Here is a 13,238-nt window from a genome sequence, read left to right as displayed (position 1 = left end):
TCTCAGCGGTCCCGTGTGGGCTGGCGAGGCAGTGTCATCTCCCCTTTACTGGTGTGAAACGGAGGCCCAGGCCCGGAGAGATGGAGGAATTTGCTCCAGATCACACAGCTGGGCGCCTAGAGGCTGCCCTGTTGACTCCAGGCTGTTCTGGCTCCTTTCCGGGTGGATCATAGTTAAAGGCAGTTGAGAGGATAAACCAGGCCGTGCACGGAAGAGCTCCTGATAGGAAGGGCAGGTGGTCTCATTGCCACTTGACAGGTGGGGAAACTGAGGCCCAGCAAGGTCGAGAGGCTTTCCCCAACCCAAACAACAATTCAGTGATGAGACCTACGTAGATGCTGGTTTTCTGACTACTCAGGCCAAGGCCGGGGCCAGGTGGGGGTGGGGTGGGGTGCTGGGTGCCAGGAGCCTTGGTGCAGGAAGGGACCGGGGTCGCTCTTCTCCCCTCTGGCCCTCTCCTTGGCCATCCCCAGAGCTGGTCCGGGAAACCACAGCTGGTCACCTGGCCCTACTGGTCACCAAGAACGTTTCCATGTTCCCTGGGAACCCCGAGCGCTTCTCCGAGGGCAGCATCGACGTCTGGTGGATTGTGCACGACGGAGGCATGCTCATGTTGCTGCCTTTCCTGCTGCGACACCACAAGGTGAGCGAGCGTGGCTCTGCGTGGCTTGTGGGCTCTGGCCAGGGCCAGCCTCCACGTGAGCCCCTCCCCGGGAGCTTCTGGAAGAGGGGGGCTGATCGCCTCCCTTCCCCTGAGATGTTAGGACCTGAGTGTGTCTCCTCTGGCGGGTGTCCTTGCCTTGTAAAGGAGAGCGCTGCTTCACCCTTGCAAGCGATACTTTAATGGGGACTCTTACCTAAGCGGGGGAGGGGGGTGGTTTGTAGGGAGTGGCCTCCCAGGTAGAGGATTTTGGGTCTGCGTGTGTGTGTGTGTGTGTGTGTGTGTGTGGCGGGGGGGGGGGGGGAAGGTGGGTGGGAAGGGTGAGGGACAGGGTCCTCTCTAGGTTCTGACCTTGAATTTTCTCACTGCGTCTGGGCTGGGCTTTTCTGGGTCCCCTTCACCCCTCCAGGTCTGGCGGAAGTGCAAGATGCGCATCTTCACCGTGGCCCAGATGGACGACAACAGCATCCAGATGAAGAAGGACCTGACCACCTTTCTGTACCATTTACGTATCACCGCGGAGGTCGAGGTCGTGGAGATGGTGAGTCCCTACCAGCCACCCCTGAAGTTCTGGAGTCCTAGCCGGCCCTCTTTCCTCTTGGCCCTAGCACCAAATAGGGCGACCCCCAAATCGATCAGCTTATGATGCTGGATCCCTTCCCCATCTTACCTACCTCTTAGCCTCTCTTGGAGTAACCCAAGAGTCTGCCCATCTATCCATCCATCCGTCCCTCTCTTCTTTACAAGAATAGCCAAGTCATTATATGTAAGGCACTGTCTCACGCCGTGTATATATATATATATATTCTCACAACAACCAGTGAAACAGATACAAGTATCAGCATTTTCATTTTACAGATTAGGAAGTTGAAGCACAGAAAGGTTAAGTAATTTGCTCAACAGGACAACCAAATGGCAGCGCCAGGATGCAAACCCTGGCAGGCTGACTTCAGAGTCCAGGCCCCTAGCGATTACACCGCATGGCCTCTCATCCATCCGTCGCCCTCGGTTTATTTACGCGTCCACCCATCCCTCTGTGTATTCATTAATGTAGTCATTCACTCAACTACCCATTCATCCATATATGTATTCATTCATCACTTTGTTCCTTTAAAATTTCTTCCCCTTCTCCATTCACCCGGGTAATTAATTAATCTGCTCGTTCATTAATTCACCCATTCACACCCTGGTCCTGTGCTGGGCTGAGGAGGGAATGAGCAGCATTGTCTTCAAAGAGCATTGTCCTCTGCTTCGTCCTTGCCTCCCACAGCTATTGGTTAAACTAGGTCATTAGAGAGAGAAGCCCTAGGCTGGCAGAAGGAAGGGGGTCCGCCTCCCTTCCCTTGGCCTTGCACCTGAGCTCATGCTTTCCTCCCTTGCCCCTGTCACTCTACCCTGCCCCCCGCCCCCCCATCCCTGTCCGCCCACAGCATGAAAGCGATATCTCGGCATACACCTACGAGAAGACATTGGTGATGGAGCAGCGTTCCCAGATCCTCAAACAGATGCATTTAACCAAGAATGAGCGAGAGCGCGAGGTGAGGTTGCCCTGGCTGGGCTCTGAGAGCCTCAAGCTGCTGCCAGTTCTGGGTCTGCACAGGTTAGGGATGGCCCGGGGCTCACACTCCTGGCCATTGGCACGACCTTCACCCTAGAGCATTACTCATCACCCTTATTCCCTTCAACCCCACCTCCCTAGCAGCAGGGGTGTACATGGCACCTACCAAGCCTGCCAGCCAGGATGCAGAGGGCTTTGGCACGGGTGACAGATTTTCCTCTGTATGTGACTTCTGGGGCCCAAGGGAGAATCGTGGAAGCTAAATATGTATGGATGATGATTCCTCGTGGGCGTGGGCTCCGAGTGTGGGGGATCATGTGATAGACCCTGCGAGAGTGGGTAACAGATGGTTATTTAGGGATATAGCTGATGGTTGGCAGTTGGGGGCATACCTCCTAGGGTACGGTTGATGAGTTCTCAGGGGGTAATGATGATGAGCCCCCCACGGGGTATGGGTGTAAGATCTCCCAGGTGTGAGTAACGTGGACCACTAGCGCCCCGAGTTGGGATGAAAGCCCACCCCTTGGTGAAATGAGTGATGGTAACTCTGTGGCAGGGGACTGAAGAGCTCTGGGGGGCAGGTGACAGGTTGCCTGTGGAATCGATCCTGTAGGTGAGAGCGACAGACCATGGTTGAGGGGGTCTCCCAGGTGTGGATAATATATTTCTCAGATTTGGTTAATGGATCTTCAGGGGAATGAGTGGTGGGTACCTTTTTGAGCTGGGAAAGGTGAACACTTCAAGGATGTTGTCCAGGGTGATAGTGAACACACACACACACACACACACACAAAACGGCATGTGCACTGACCAATTAGAACTGACACTGGACCACGGTGCTAAGATAGAGCCCTGCTGGGCCAAGGGTTAACCCTTTGCTTGCTGGACGGTGGGGAGGTCAGGGGTTCTGCGGATGAGTTGGAGCGGCCAGGCCAGCGGGGCAAAAGCTATTTGGTATGGAAGCCTTGCAATGTTTTAACAGCTGGTATGGCTCCCAGAAGTGTGCATCGTGGCTGAACATCAGCTCTGGAGGTAGCTGTTTGCAGGGCACGGGTGGTGACTCCTAGCCGAGCTGGCGCTAACCTGTGTCACTCCGTAGATCCAGAGTATCACAGATGAGTCTCGCGGCTCAATCCGGAGAAAGAATCCAGCCAACACTCGGCTCCGCCTCAACGTCCCAGAAGAGACCGCTGGTGACAGTGAGGAGAAGCCAGAAGAGGAGGTGTGCGCCTGGGTGGTTTGGCCCCAGCCGGTGGGAGCCGCACCTCTGGCCTCGGCCAAGGGAGTCACGTGCTGCCTGCCCCTTCCTTCATCTCCCAGGTGCAGCTCATCCACGACCAGAGCGCTCCCAGCTGCCCCAGCAGCTCTCCGTCCCCGGGGGAGGAGCCTGAGGGGGAGGGCGAGGCCGATCCTGAGAAGGTGCATCTCACCTGGACCAAGGACAAGTCGGTGGCAGAGAAGAATAAGGGCCCCAGTCCCGTCTCCTCGGAGGGCATCAAGGACTTCTTCAGCATGAAGCCGTAGGGGCCTGGGGGCTGCGCGCTGGGGGCTGGGGGCTGGGGTGAGCCCGCAGTGTCTTTGCTCCTCCTGGCAGAGCAGATGAGCAGAGGAGGTCCTGGTAGGAAGACCCCGCCCAGACCTTGTCTGTGCGTCCCCATCCGAGGACCTGGGGTCGGGCTGATTGCCGAGGGTCGGCGCTCCCAGGGGCGCCGTGAAGAAGCGAAGGGGGTGTGGCCGGGAGAGCGGGACCGGCGAGCACTGGGTGGGGGAGGGAGAGGATGGTGGCCCAAGTGCTCAGCCCCTCCTTCTTCTGACCCCTCTCTTGTTCTTCCTCTCTTTGCTTCTCTTGTGTTTCCTGAAGGGAGTGGGAGAATTTGTAAGTGCTTCAGGGTTTTTTAATTCTCTCTTCTGGGTTGGCCAGGGTCCCTGCTCTCCTCAGTCTATCACGAACCCTCAGCGCGGGCCCCTGGCCGTTTGGGGTCTCTGAACAGCCCAACTTGGAGAGGTCTGGGGTTGACCGGTGCCAGCGGCCCAGTGCGCCTGGGGCTGCAAGGGCACTGGGTCCTGCTCTCCGGCTTCGGGCTCACGCGCCCGCCTCCCCTCCCGCCTCCCCCAGGAACCAGTCCAACGTGCGGCGCATGCACACTGCCGTGCGGCTGAACGAGGTCATCGTGAAGAAATCCCGGGATGCCAAGCTGGTGTTGCTCAACATGCCTGGACCTCCCCGCAACCGCAACGGTGACGAAAATTGTATCCAGGACCTAAAGTGGGGCGTGCGGGAGGGAGGCGGACGTCCGGGGCAACGGGGTCCTCGTCCTGGGAGGGAAGAGCCGAGGCGTTCCCGCGTCAGGAACCTCAGACCGGGAGGCGGGCCCAGGGGTCCCCGGCGCCCGATCGCGACCCTCCACTCCGTCAGGGCGAAGGGGACGCGGCTTTTCTCCTTGACTGGCGCTCAGACATGGAGTTCCTCGAGGTCCTCACCGAGCACCTGGACCGGGTGATGTTGGTCCGCGGCGGCGGCCGCGAGGTCATCACCATCTACTCCTGAGAGCCAGGACCTGCCACCCGGGCCCGAGCGCGCCCGGCCGGCGGCCCCGGAGCCCTCGCCGCGCCCCCCGCCGCTGTCACCGTTTACATACAGACCCTGTGCCCGCGCCCTGGCCCCTTTCCCCGCTGCCTGAAGCCCGGAGGCCACGCCGCTCGGGGCTGACTCGGAGGGGACCGCCCCGCGCGGAGGCCGGAGCCCGAGCGCCCCGTTGGCTCGTCGCTCTGCGGGCCCGGCCTCGCCCCGCCGGAGGAGACGCTGCAATAAGGCCGGGGAGGCGCGGAGGGCGGAGGCGCGGGGCCGTGAGGAGCGCCCGCGGGCCGCGCGGCCGCGTCCCCTCTCCAGCCCCGCCCGGTCCTCCTCGGCGCCCCGGCGCGGGCCCGGCACCCGGGCGGCCCGAGGGCGCGCGGTGGGGAGGCCGCGCTCGGCCCGACCCGCCGCCCCTCCGCGCGGGGCCGCGCCTATACATAGTGTACAGGAGACATCGCGTGTATTTTTAACGTCCCCATATTTCTGTGACTAGAAGCGCAACGGACTTCTCTGCTCGCCGCCTTCGAGCTCTCCCGCTGGGGGCACGCGGGGGAGGCGGCGGCCTCGGGAGGCTGGGTTTTCCTGGACGTCCGCGAGTTTGGGAGCAAAAGTGCTTTCGGCCCAGGCGGGAGTCGTGGTCCTGGCTCCTCGACACCCCCGCTCCGCTCTCGCCTCCTCGCCCTTCCCGCGCGCCCCCGGCTTCCGACCCTTCCCGCAAGTTCGTTTTGGAGATGGGGTGAGACCAGCGCCCGGCTTTTCCTGGATCCGCCTCCCAGCGGCTGCGGAGACGCGCGCAGCCGCCTCTCGGCTCCCCGCGAGCCGGAGCCGGGACCGGGGAGGGGCTGCTGGGGGCGGGGGTGGTGAGGGGATGGGGGGCGGAGAGACCGAGGAAGCCCCGCCCCCGTGCCTTCATGGGGGAGCGGGCGTCTCTCCTCGTCGGCTGGTCGCCTGCTCCCCCTATCCCATGGCTCCTCGCCAAAGACTGAAACCGGGGAGCTGGAGGGCGTCCCCTCCCCGGAGTTGCGTCCCTGGGACAGGCGAGGGAGGAGGGGAAGCGATTTGGGTTTAGGGGCCAGACCCACCGGGGAGGCCCCAGCTCTGCTCCTGATGTTCCCTCCCCTGTCCCCACCCGGCAGCTGGCAGCTCCGGCCTCGGGGACCCAGCCGCCTTCTCCCGCGTGCCGGGGCCGGGCCTTGCTGCCCAGCAGCGGCCTCTAGCTGCGTCTCCCAGGCACCCGGGCCTGGGGGAGGGCTGGAGTCGCCATGTGCTTTGTTCTAAGCGCCTCTCTGCCCTCCTCCAACCAGGACCCAAAGCCTTTCTTTGGCTTCTCCAACTCCAGTCCTTGGCGCTTCTGCTCCACGCAGCCCGGTCGGAGGCGCCGTCTATCCCTAGAGAAGGCGCATTGGGCGGGCTCCCTTCCCCCAGGGCACGTCACTAAGGGGGACAGGCACTGCATGCTCGTTCCAGCGCCCTCTGGGACCGGGTTCAGTACCTCCAGCTCCAGGTCCCTGACATTTGCACCTAGTTAGACATCCTGCCCACCTCCCAGAGCTGGGGCTACCGAGTACTCCTGACCTCACCACCTCCTTCCCTTTGAGCCCAAGGCGGAGAGCTGGAGCTGTTGCCGTCTATAGACTGGGTCAGGTGTGGCTGGAGGTAGGTCTCAGTATCTGCCTGTTAGGCCAAGGCCCTCTGATAAGGGGGCAAGATGGACTCTCCAGAAGGTTGGAAATATTAAGACACCAGGCCCCCCCACCTGACCCCCCTGCATCTTTCAAAAGACCTCCGAGAACCACAGCTGGGTCTAGCCTTCTGGGGGCCTGAGCCTCCCCAGGCTAAGCGGCAGCCTGGGCAGAAGGGGAAGGGGCTGTATCAACACCACCAATTAGGGAACCAAAGTTGCACTATCTGGGCCCAGAATGTCTGGTTGGCAAGAGCAAAGTTTCTGTTAAAGAAGACAAACATCCCATAACAAAACCCAAGTTTTCTGTGCTACATGTGCAATATTTGTTATGAATGTTATCACAGGTCATTCATCAAATTATCTTTACAATCATTGTAGCTAGATGTTTCATGTCCATTCAAGTGACTTTTATTCTGAGTGCAATATTTCAATAGCCTCGTAGTGAGAACTAGTGTTGCTTTTGTTTTAGCCAATCTATGTGCAGGGCAATGCAATGAAGTTGAAAACCCTTGTAAATAGGAGAGGTTGCAAACCAAATCAAGATTATTTATTACTATTATTAGGCCTGCCTTTAATTTTCAGTGTGTTTCAGTATTCCGCATTCCGCCTCAGTACTGATCTTGTGTTCTTTGTGCCAATATGGAAAGGAGCGCGTTGGTTCTTTCCTTTCTTGTTGAATGCTCCTCCGCTCCCATTTAATGCTTTACAGCTTTTACTGTATTTTTTAGACTCCCGTCTGCACAAAATGCAATAAAAATAATTTTATTATACCCTTCACAGCCTGAGGTGTGCTGTATGGACCCTTGAGGGGGAAGGAGCGGAACTCAAGGTGGCTCTTCGGAAGGAGCCCTGCCTCATCACACCCCGACCCACGGTCCCTGGCTGGGCTGCTCCTCAGGGTCTGGTTGCCTGAGACAACCAGGTCAGGCCCGTGCTGGTCCGACCTCGCCCCCTTCCCCAGGCTCCTGGCCCTTAAATGCTCTTCCAGGCGCCCACTTTCTATGACTCTACGGTTCTGCCAACTCCCCACACAGCGGGTAGAACACAGGGTGGCAGCTGAGGCCAAATCAAAGCGGGAGAGCACCCTGCTCCACTGGCCAGTGGCCAGAAACGGCCTCCTCAGAAACGTCCCTTTCCCAGAGTGAGCGGACAAGCCTGCTGCCACACTGAGAGTCCACCACAAACAAGCCCGTTCAACACAGCATCATAATTAGCCAGCAGGCTTTTGCTCTGACCTGATGTTAAAGCTTCTGACCGGGGGAGGTGTGGCAGAAGAGGACTAGGGTCAGAGGAGGTTTTCGGGGCTGACCGCAACCACAGATGAGGACAAGAGGGAGCAGGCGTCACGGCAGATGGAAACCAGTCAATGTTCCGTCAGGGGCCCTCACCTTCTGACTGGGGAGGGAATGCCCCTGCAGTTATTCACACCCCAAAAAGACAACACAGCCTTTACTTTTTCATTTTAATAAAAAGTAATCATCTCATCTTATTAACAACACAGAATTCCAAAGAGGAAAAAAACACTATAGAACACAAACAGGTCAGAACATAAAACGCTGCCATCGGGGACCTTGAGTTTTTGAAAGCACTGTTTGCTCAGCCACTGGCAAGGACTCAGCTGAGGTCCCTGCCCTCCCTCATCCCTGCAGGGGACCCTTGAGACTGTGACCCACAGGGCTCTGATGAGCACCATCCCTAGGGAGAGGGCAGCTTCCTTTGGCTCCATAGAGAGCAGCAGCCAGAAGTCCTCCCTCTAATAATTTCACTCTGGCTCAAAAGTTATGAACAACCACCTGTATCAAGGACATGTCCAGCTACCAAAAGTCTGACATCAAAATGGTCCCTACCTCCTGCTGCTCAGAAACAGAAGAGTCCAAATGAAAATAAGAACCTGATTTCTGAGCCAAAAGCTCAAAACAATCACTGAAAAAAAAAAGGGTGTTCCCTGCCAGAGTCTAGAGTTGCTTTCTCAGAACCTCCATGAAACTAGCACTGGAGAGGGAGAAGCTGACAAAAACGTTAAGGGGGTGAGAGTGGTCAGGGCCCAGATTACAGTTCTTATTGAACTGCTGGTGACTGCAGCTGTTCAATCCATTGGAGATCCTCCAACGAAATGAAAAGAAAGAGAAAAAAAGAAAGGAAGAAAGAAAGGGAAAGAAAAAAGAAAAAAAAGGAAAGGGGAGGAAGGAAAAGAAAGAAAAAGAAAGAGAAAGAAAGAAAAAAGAAAGAAAAGAAGAAAGAAAAAAAGAAAGAAAGAAAACCCCAAACTAACAACCCTGGATTAGGCAGGAAAGTGCCTGCTTCTGTGGCCGCCACGCACTCTCCTAGACAAACTCCAGAGCAGCTGCTTTATGAATCCTCCGGCAGACCCCATACACATGGAACGGGGCACGAGGACACCGTGCTTACCCAGCCCAGGCTGGCTTTCTGCAACCCTAGGAAGCAGCTGCAGACAGGAGCTTGAGCTCTGGTCGGCCTGTGTGAAGCTGAAAAAAACCTTGGTAGGTTCAAAATGAACAAAGGCGGTGGCGACGGACATGAAAATGCTGTTCCAAACTCAGTCGATCGGGTCGTGGCTTCTTCCTTCTCCCCAACCCCCAAATCCAGCTGACAAGAGACCAGAGAAACCCATGAAATATAAACTGAGCCCGGACACCTATACTGCCCAAGTGACCCCAGAGATATTTATTTTCTACAAAACAAAAACCAAAAACAACAAAAAAAGATACACCCCCAAATGCAGTATAAACTCTGACTCTGGAAGGAATAAGCAACAAAGCCTTGGGCAGAAGAGAGAGCAGGTGGTAGAAACATTCGATGTAGACCTGGAGAGGCGCAGAGAACATCCTCCAAATAACTCTATTTGAACGCAGTAGGTGGGAGGAGGCCAGGGGATGAGGGGACTGGGGACAGTTGAGAGACTTAGCCTCAGTAATGCCTCTGGTAGGATCCCAACGGGGCCGGGGGCCGCCCCACCTGTGCTGTAGTTTGGCTAACCAGGTGGGAGAGAGCAGGGCCACTCTGGATCAGGGTGTCCAGAGCCTTCTGTACACTTGGATTGTCAAAGTTGATACCTGTGGAAGACACGGGCCTCTGGCTAGCCATGTTGCTAGCAGGTGCCAGGCGACTGGAAGGCTGGCCAAAGAGCCCTTGGGAAGGAGCCCCAGGCCTGGGGCCCATGTTCCGAGCAGATCCCGCCTGTCCCAAAATGTTTGGAGGCTGATTGCCAGAGGCCTGTGATCTTTGCTGAGGCTGGCTGTTCGCTGCCGTGGAAAAATTCTGGTTCTGGGTGTTTCCGGCAGCGACTGAAGGGGATGCAGAGCTGCTATTGGCCACAACCGTGCCACTATTGAAGAGGCTGAGGATTTTGGCCTGAAGCTCTTGCTGGGAGGTGGGGGGTGCAGCTGGAGTGGGTGTAGCAGAGGGGAGCACTTGGCCGCTCTGGAGCGGTTGGGAGCTTGGCTGTGTCTTCAGCGAGGCACCCGAGGTCGCCCCGAGTGGTTGGCGGGAAATCGGGCCTAAAAGACAGAAGGAGGAGGTATCTAGTTGAAAGTACCCTCCGTGGGCAGGAGGCTTAACAGCCAGGGAAGAACAACAATCACTGATCACATCAATCACATAGTACACAGACTGTAACATCAATTTCCCAAAGGAGCTACTTCATGGTATATGCTGTCTCCAAAAAAACAGCCTAGGTGCCCCAGAGGACTACTTAAAGGAACAAAGGGCATCCATCTCGGTGACCAGGTAGCTGGCAATCTTAGCCCACCCATCGCCACATTAACTACAGGGACTGGAATTCAGTACCCAAGTGTTAAGTTATCATTACATCTGCAAGGATGGCCCGTGGGAGAACCCAGGGGACGGGCTCATTCCCCTTACCCACCCCAAAGAGCTTGGGCCTGCCACCCTCCCAACAGAGCCTGGGGGTTAGAGAAATGCAGAGTCAGAACTTCACCTCGGCCCTGCCACGTAGCTCACCAGGCAGAGAGTCGGTGCTGCTCCTCATAAGGCGCTCCTTCCGCTCTCGCAGATAGTTGATGATCTTGTCAGTCTCCTCGGCAGTGAGGTACCTGTTGTCTGCCAGTAGGTTGATGAGGCTTTGGATGGCTGGAGGGTGCCCCCCGCGCACTCCTTCCTCGGGGCCTCCGCGCTCCCTTTCCTGCAGGATGGCTTCATCTGCCATCTTGGCTGCCTGTCTGGCAATCTCCTCTCGCTCCTTCTCCCGGCACTCATTCTTATAGCGCTCATAATTTCTGGCTACCAGCACCATGGCGTCTGCCTGGGGCATGTTGCGATGCTCTGTAGGAGAGAAGGACAGGAGTTATTTTCTCCCGTGACAGTTGTGAGTGCCCAACTTCTGGACTCTACCAAGCCTTTTCTAACCTCAAACCAGCAAGAAAACCATTCTGGTGACAAAAAGCCTTACGATGCGGAGCAGAGTGGGGGAGACGAAGGCTGGAAAGACAGGTGAATAGATTTCTTTGGTGGGGAACACACACACCTTTCACAGAGCTGGTTCTTCGGGGGAATTCCTAGATCACAGACTTGTAGTAAAAACCAAAGAAACATGACAGTCTCCCACAGATTCAAAAAGACCACATGGGGAATAATCATGGGAGGCAGGCTGCAGGGGGCCAAAAAGCTCTTCTGTAAAGTCTGGCTCTCTACTGTGACACTCAGGATAGAGCTGGCCTACTGTTTCTGAATTCATCAGTTCAAAGGTCATGCATTAAGATCAAATATGACCCTAAATAACCTCCTCTCCTTACCCATGGGCAACGTGACCTACAGGGTGGTGAGAAGCCTCAGAACGTCACAGAAATGCCCTCACACGTCTTGAGAACTACTGCTCAGAGACACAAATGACCTAGTGAGAGCCCTATGTATTTTATGGTTATGGGTAACAAGTCACGCAAAGAGATTCCGATGTGGTGGAAAAAGGGCAAAGTCCAGTCTGGGCTGGAAGAGCAATGGCCAGGGCCATTGGTTGGCTGAGTCCTAACATCCTGAGTGCGATGTACTAAAAGCATCTTCAGGGAAGGGCTTCAAGGACTTCCTGAGCCTCCTCCCTGCTCTCCTGCCCCCTCTACTTCTCTAGCACACTTGCAGACTGTCCTGTCCCGTCGCCTGTCGTGTCCCCAGTCCCTTATTACAAAGTCTAATGAAAGCCAAGGGTTCTAGCACGCTCCATGCGGTGCACATCTGCCAGAGGTGTGCCGGCACCTGCTCTCAACGGTGAGAGCTGATGGTGCATGTCTCTTCCCAACCATCCCTGAAGTGACTGCATGTTGGTGGCTTGAAACAAGACACATAGGGGGAGCATTTACACCATCAGCAAATGCTGTGAACCACAATGCCTCCTGCCCCCTTCCCAGAACTAGTGGTTACACATTTACCGGCATCCCGTTATGTATACCTGAGAGCTAAATATAATGTTTTCCATATAGCAGACCCAGAACTGCATCCACTGAAAGAATATCAGACGAGTAAGTGACTATGCAAGTCTCCTCCAGTCTGCTTATAAAAGGGACCCACCATCTTTGAGCTGACATACGAGTCATTTGCCCCAAACCTGCTTCTTCTCAGTAGGGCATCAAAGAATTAATGGACTAGTGACTATCTCTGGAATTCTAACCCACTTGGGCCTCCGTACCTTGTGGGGTTCCGAACATGATGTTGACTGTGCACGAGCGGTGAATCTGGTGTTGCTGGGTGATGACGATAGCAAAAGGAGACCCTCCCCTGCTAACATCCTCCAAGGCTTGTGACAGTGACACCTCTGTGTTGAGGAAGATCAAGTCCACTACCATGCCTAGGTCTCGTACCTTCCGCCCCACAGATTCAGCATAATCTCTGTAGGAACAAACAGGATCCAAGTGAGCACTCCCTGACCAGCTCCCAATCTGTATACTGTTGCACCTCAGCCAGCAGTGTGTGCTCCTATGGAGAGTTCAAATCTTAGCACATCCCATGTCTCCCTAGTGCCCTCTTCAGGCTCCAAGGATCTAGACCAATTCCATCCCTTACACCAGAGTTCAGAATGGTTATGCCTAGCTCAGAATGGTCACATATTAAGCTACCAACAGCACAGTCCTTAGTACCCAGGTCTTTTTCTTGATCCTGCAGAGCAGTGGTCTTTCCTTGAACACCATCCTGCTGCCCAAGACTTGAGGCATGTACCTGTCTCTGGGGTGCTGCACAATAGAGTGGAAAAAGCATGGGCTTTAACGCTAGGAGTCGTCTGGATCCCAACCTTATCATTTACTTACAAAATTGTGAGGATTTAAGCAAATCCTTCAACCTCTTACCAACTTGTTTCTTTACCAACAAAACAGGAATATGGCTCCACTCATGTCATTCCCTTGTCATTCCCTTCTCTCCAATCTAAATTAGATCCTTGATATATTTCTTCTCATAGGGCTCATCACCAATACCCCCATTTTTGTTGTCATCTGCCCAATTAGGGTGTAAGCTCCACCACAGGAAGGGGCCCTATATACTTGCATCCCAGTACCTAGCTTCGCCATACACGTAAGAGATGAGCTGAATGAACACACATGTAACGTGATGACTGCGAAGATTAAAAATAATTTAAGTAAATCGCCTAGCAAGGGATAGCAGAATAGGTGCTTAGAAAATAACAGCTATTATCCTGTGTCAAGAAAGAAAAAAAAAAAAGCTATCCACAGTTAAAAGTGGCATCTATCTCTAAACAAGGCAGCCCAGAGCCTGGGAACTCTGCCTGCTGCTTGGTGTC

The 13,238-nt window shown here is 55.4% G+C and overlaps 2 protein-coding genes across 7 annotated transcripts in view; one reads left to right on the top strand and one right to left on the bottom strand.

The window, feature by feature from the left end:
* SLC12A5 (solute carrier family 12 member 5) overlaps window positions 1-7,253 on the top strand; it is a 36,602-nt gene extending 29,349 nt beyond the window's left edge. For all 4 annotated transcript variants that reach the window (XM_043553810.1, XM_043553812.1, XM_043553813.1 and 1 more), the window contains 8 exons: window positions 474-643; window positions 1,071-1,202; window positions 2,092-2,199; window positions 3,319-3,441; window positions 3,540-3,739; window positions 4,081-4,095; window positions 4,336-4,469; window positions 4,676-7,253. In XM_043553810.1, coding sequence (XP_043409745.1) covers window positions 474-643; window positions 1,071-1,202; window positions 2,092-2,199; window positions 3,319-3,441; window positions 3,540-3,739; window positions 4,081-4,095; window positions 4,336-4,469; window positions 4,676-4,767 — 974 coding nt within the window. In that variant the 3' untranslated portion in view covers window positions 4,768-7,253. The remainder of the gene's footprint in view (window positions 1-473; window positions 644-1,070; window positions 1,203-2,091; window positions 2,200-3,318; window positions 3,442-3,539; window positions 3,740-4,080; window positions 4,096-4,335; window positions 4,470-4,675) is intronic.
* A 673-nt stretch (window positions 7,254-7,926) lies between these two features.
* Window positions 7,927-13,238, bottom strand: part of NCOA5 (nuclear receptor coactivator 5) — a 31,117-nt gene continuing 25,805 nt past the window's right edge. For 2 of the 3 annotated variants that reach the window (XM_043553814.1, XM_043553815.1), the window contains 3 exons: window positions 12,135-12,334; window positions 10,460-10,780; window positions 7,927-9,996 (listed from right to left, as the gene is read on the bottom strand). In XM_043553814.1, the coding sequence (XP_043409749.1) occupies window positions 9,407-9,996; window positions 10,460-10,780; window positions 12,135-12,334 (1,111 nt within the window). In that variant the 3' untranslated portion in view covers window positions 7,927-9,406. Of the gene's footprint in view, window positions 9,997-10,436; window positions 10,781-12,134; window positions 12,335-13,238 lie in introns of all 3 variants that reach the window. The other variant, XM_043553816.1, reaches the window with a different exon arrangement.

Source organism: Prionailurus bengalensis, chromosome A3 (assembly GCF_016509475.1).
Source record: "Prionailurus bengalensis isolate Pbe53 chromosome A3, Fcat_Pben_1.1_paternal_pri, whole genome shotgun sequence".
NCBI lineage: Eukaryota > Metazoa > Chordata > Mammalia > Carnivora > Felidae > Prionailurus > Prionailurus bengalensis.
Note: the sequence above shows the minus strand (reverse complement) of the source record. Positions and strands in the feature narration are given on the sequence as shown.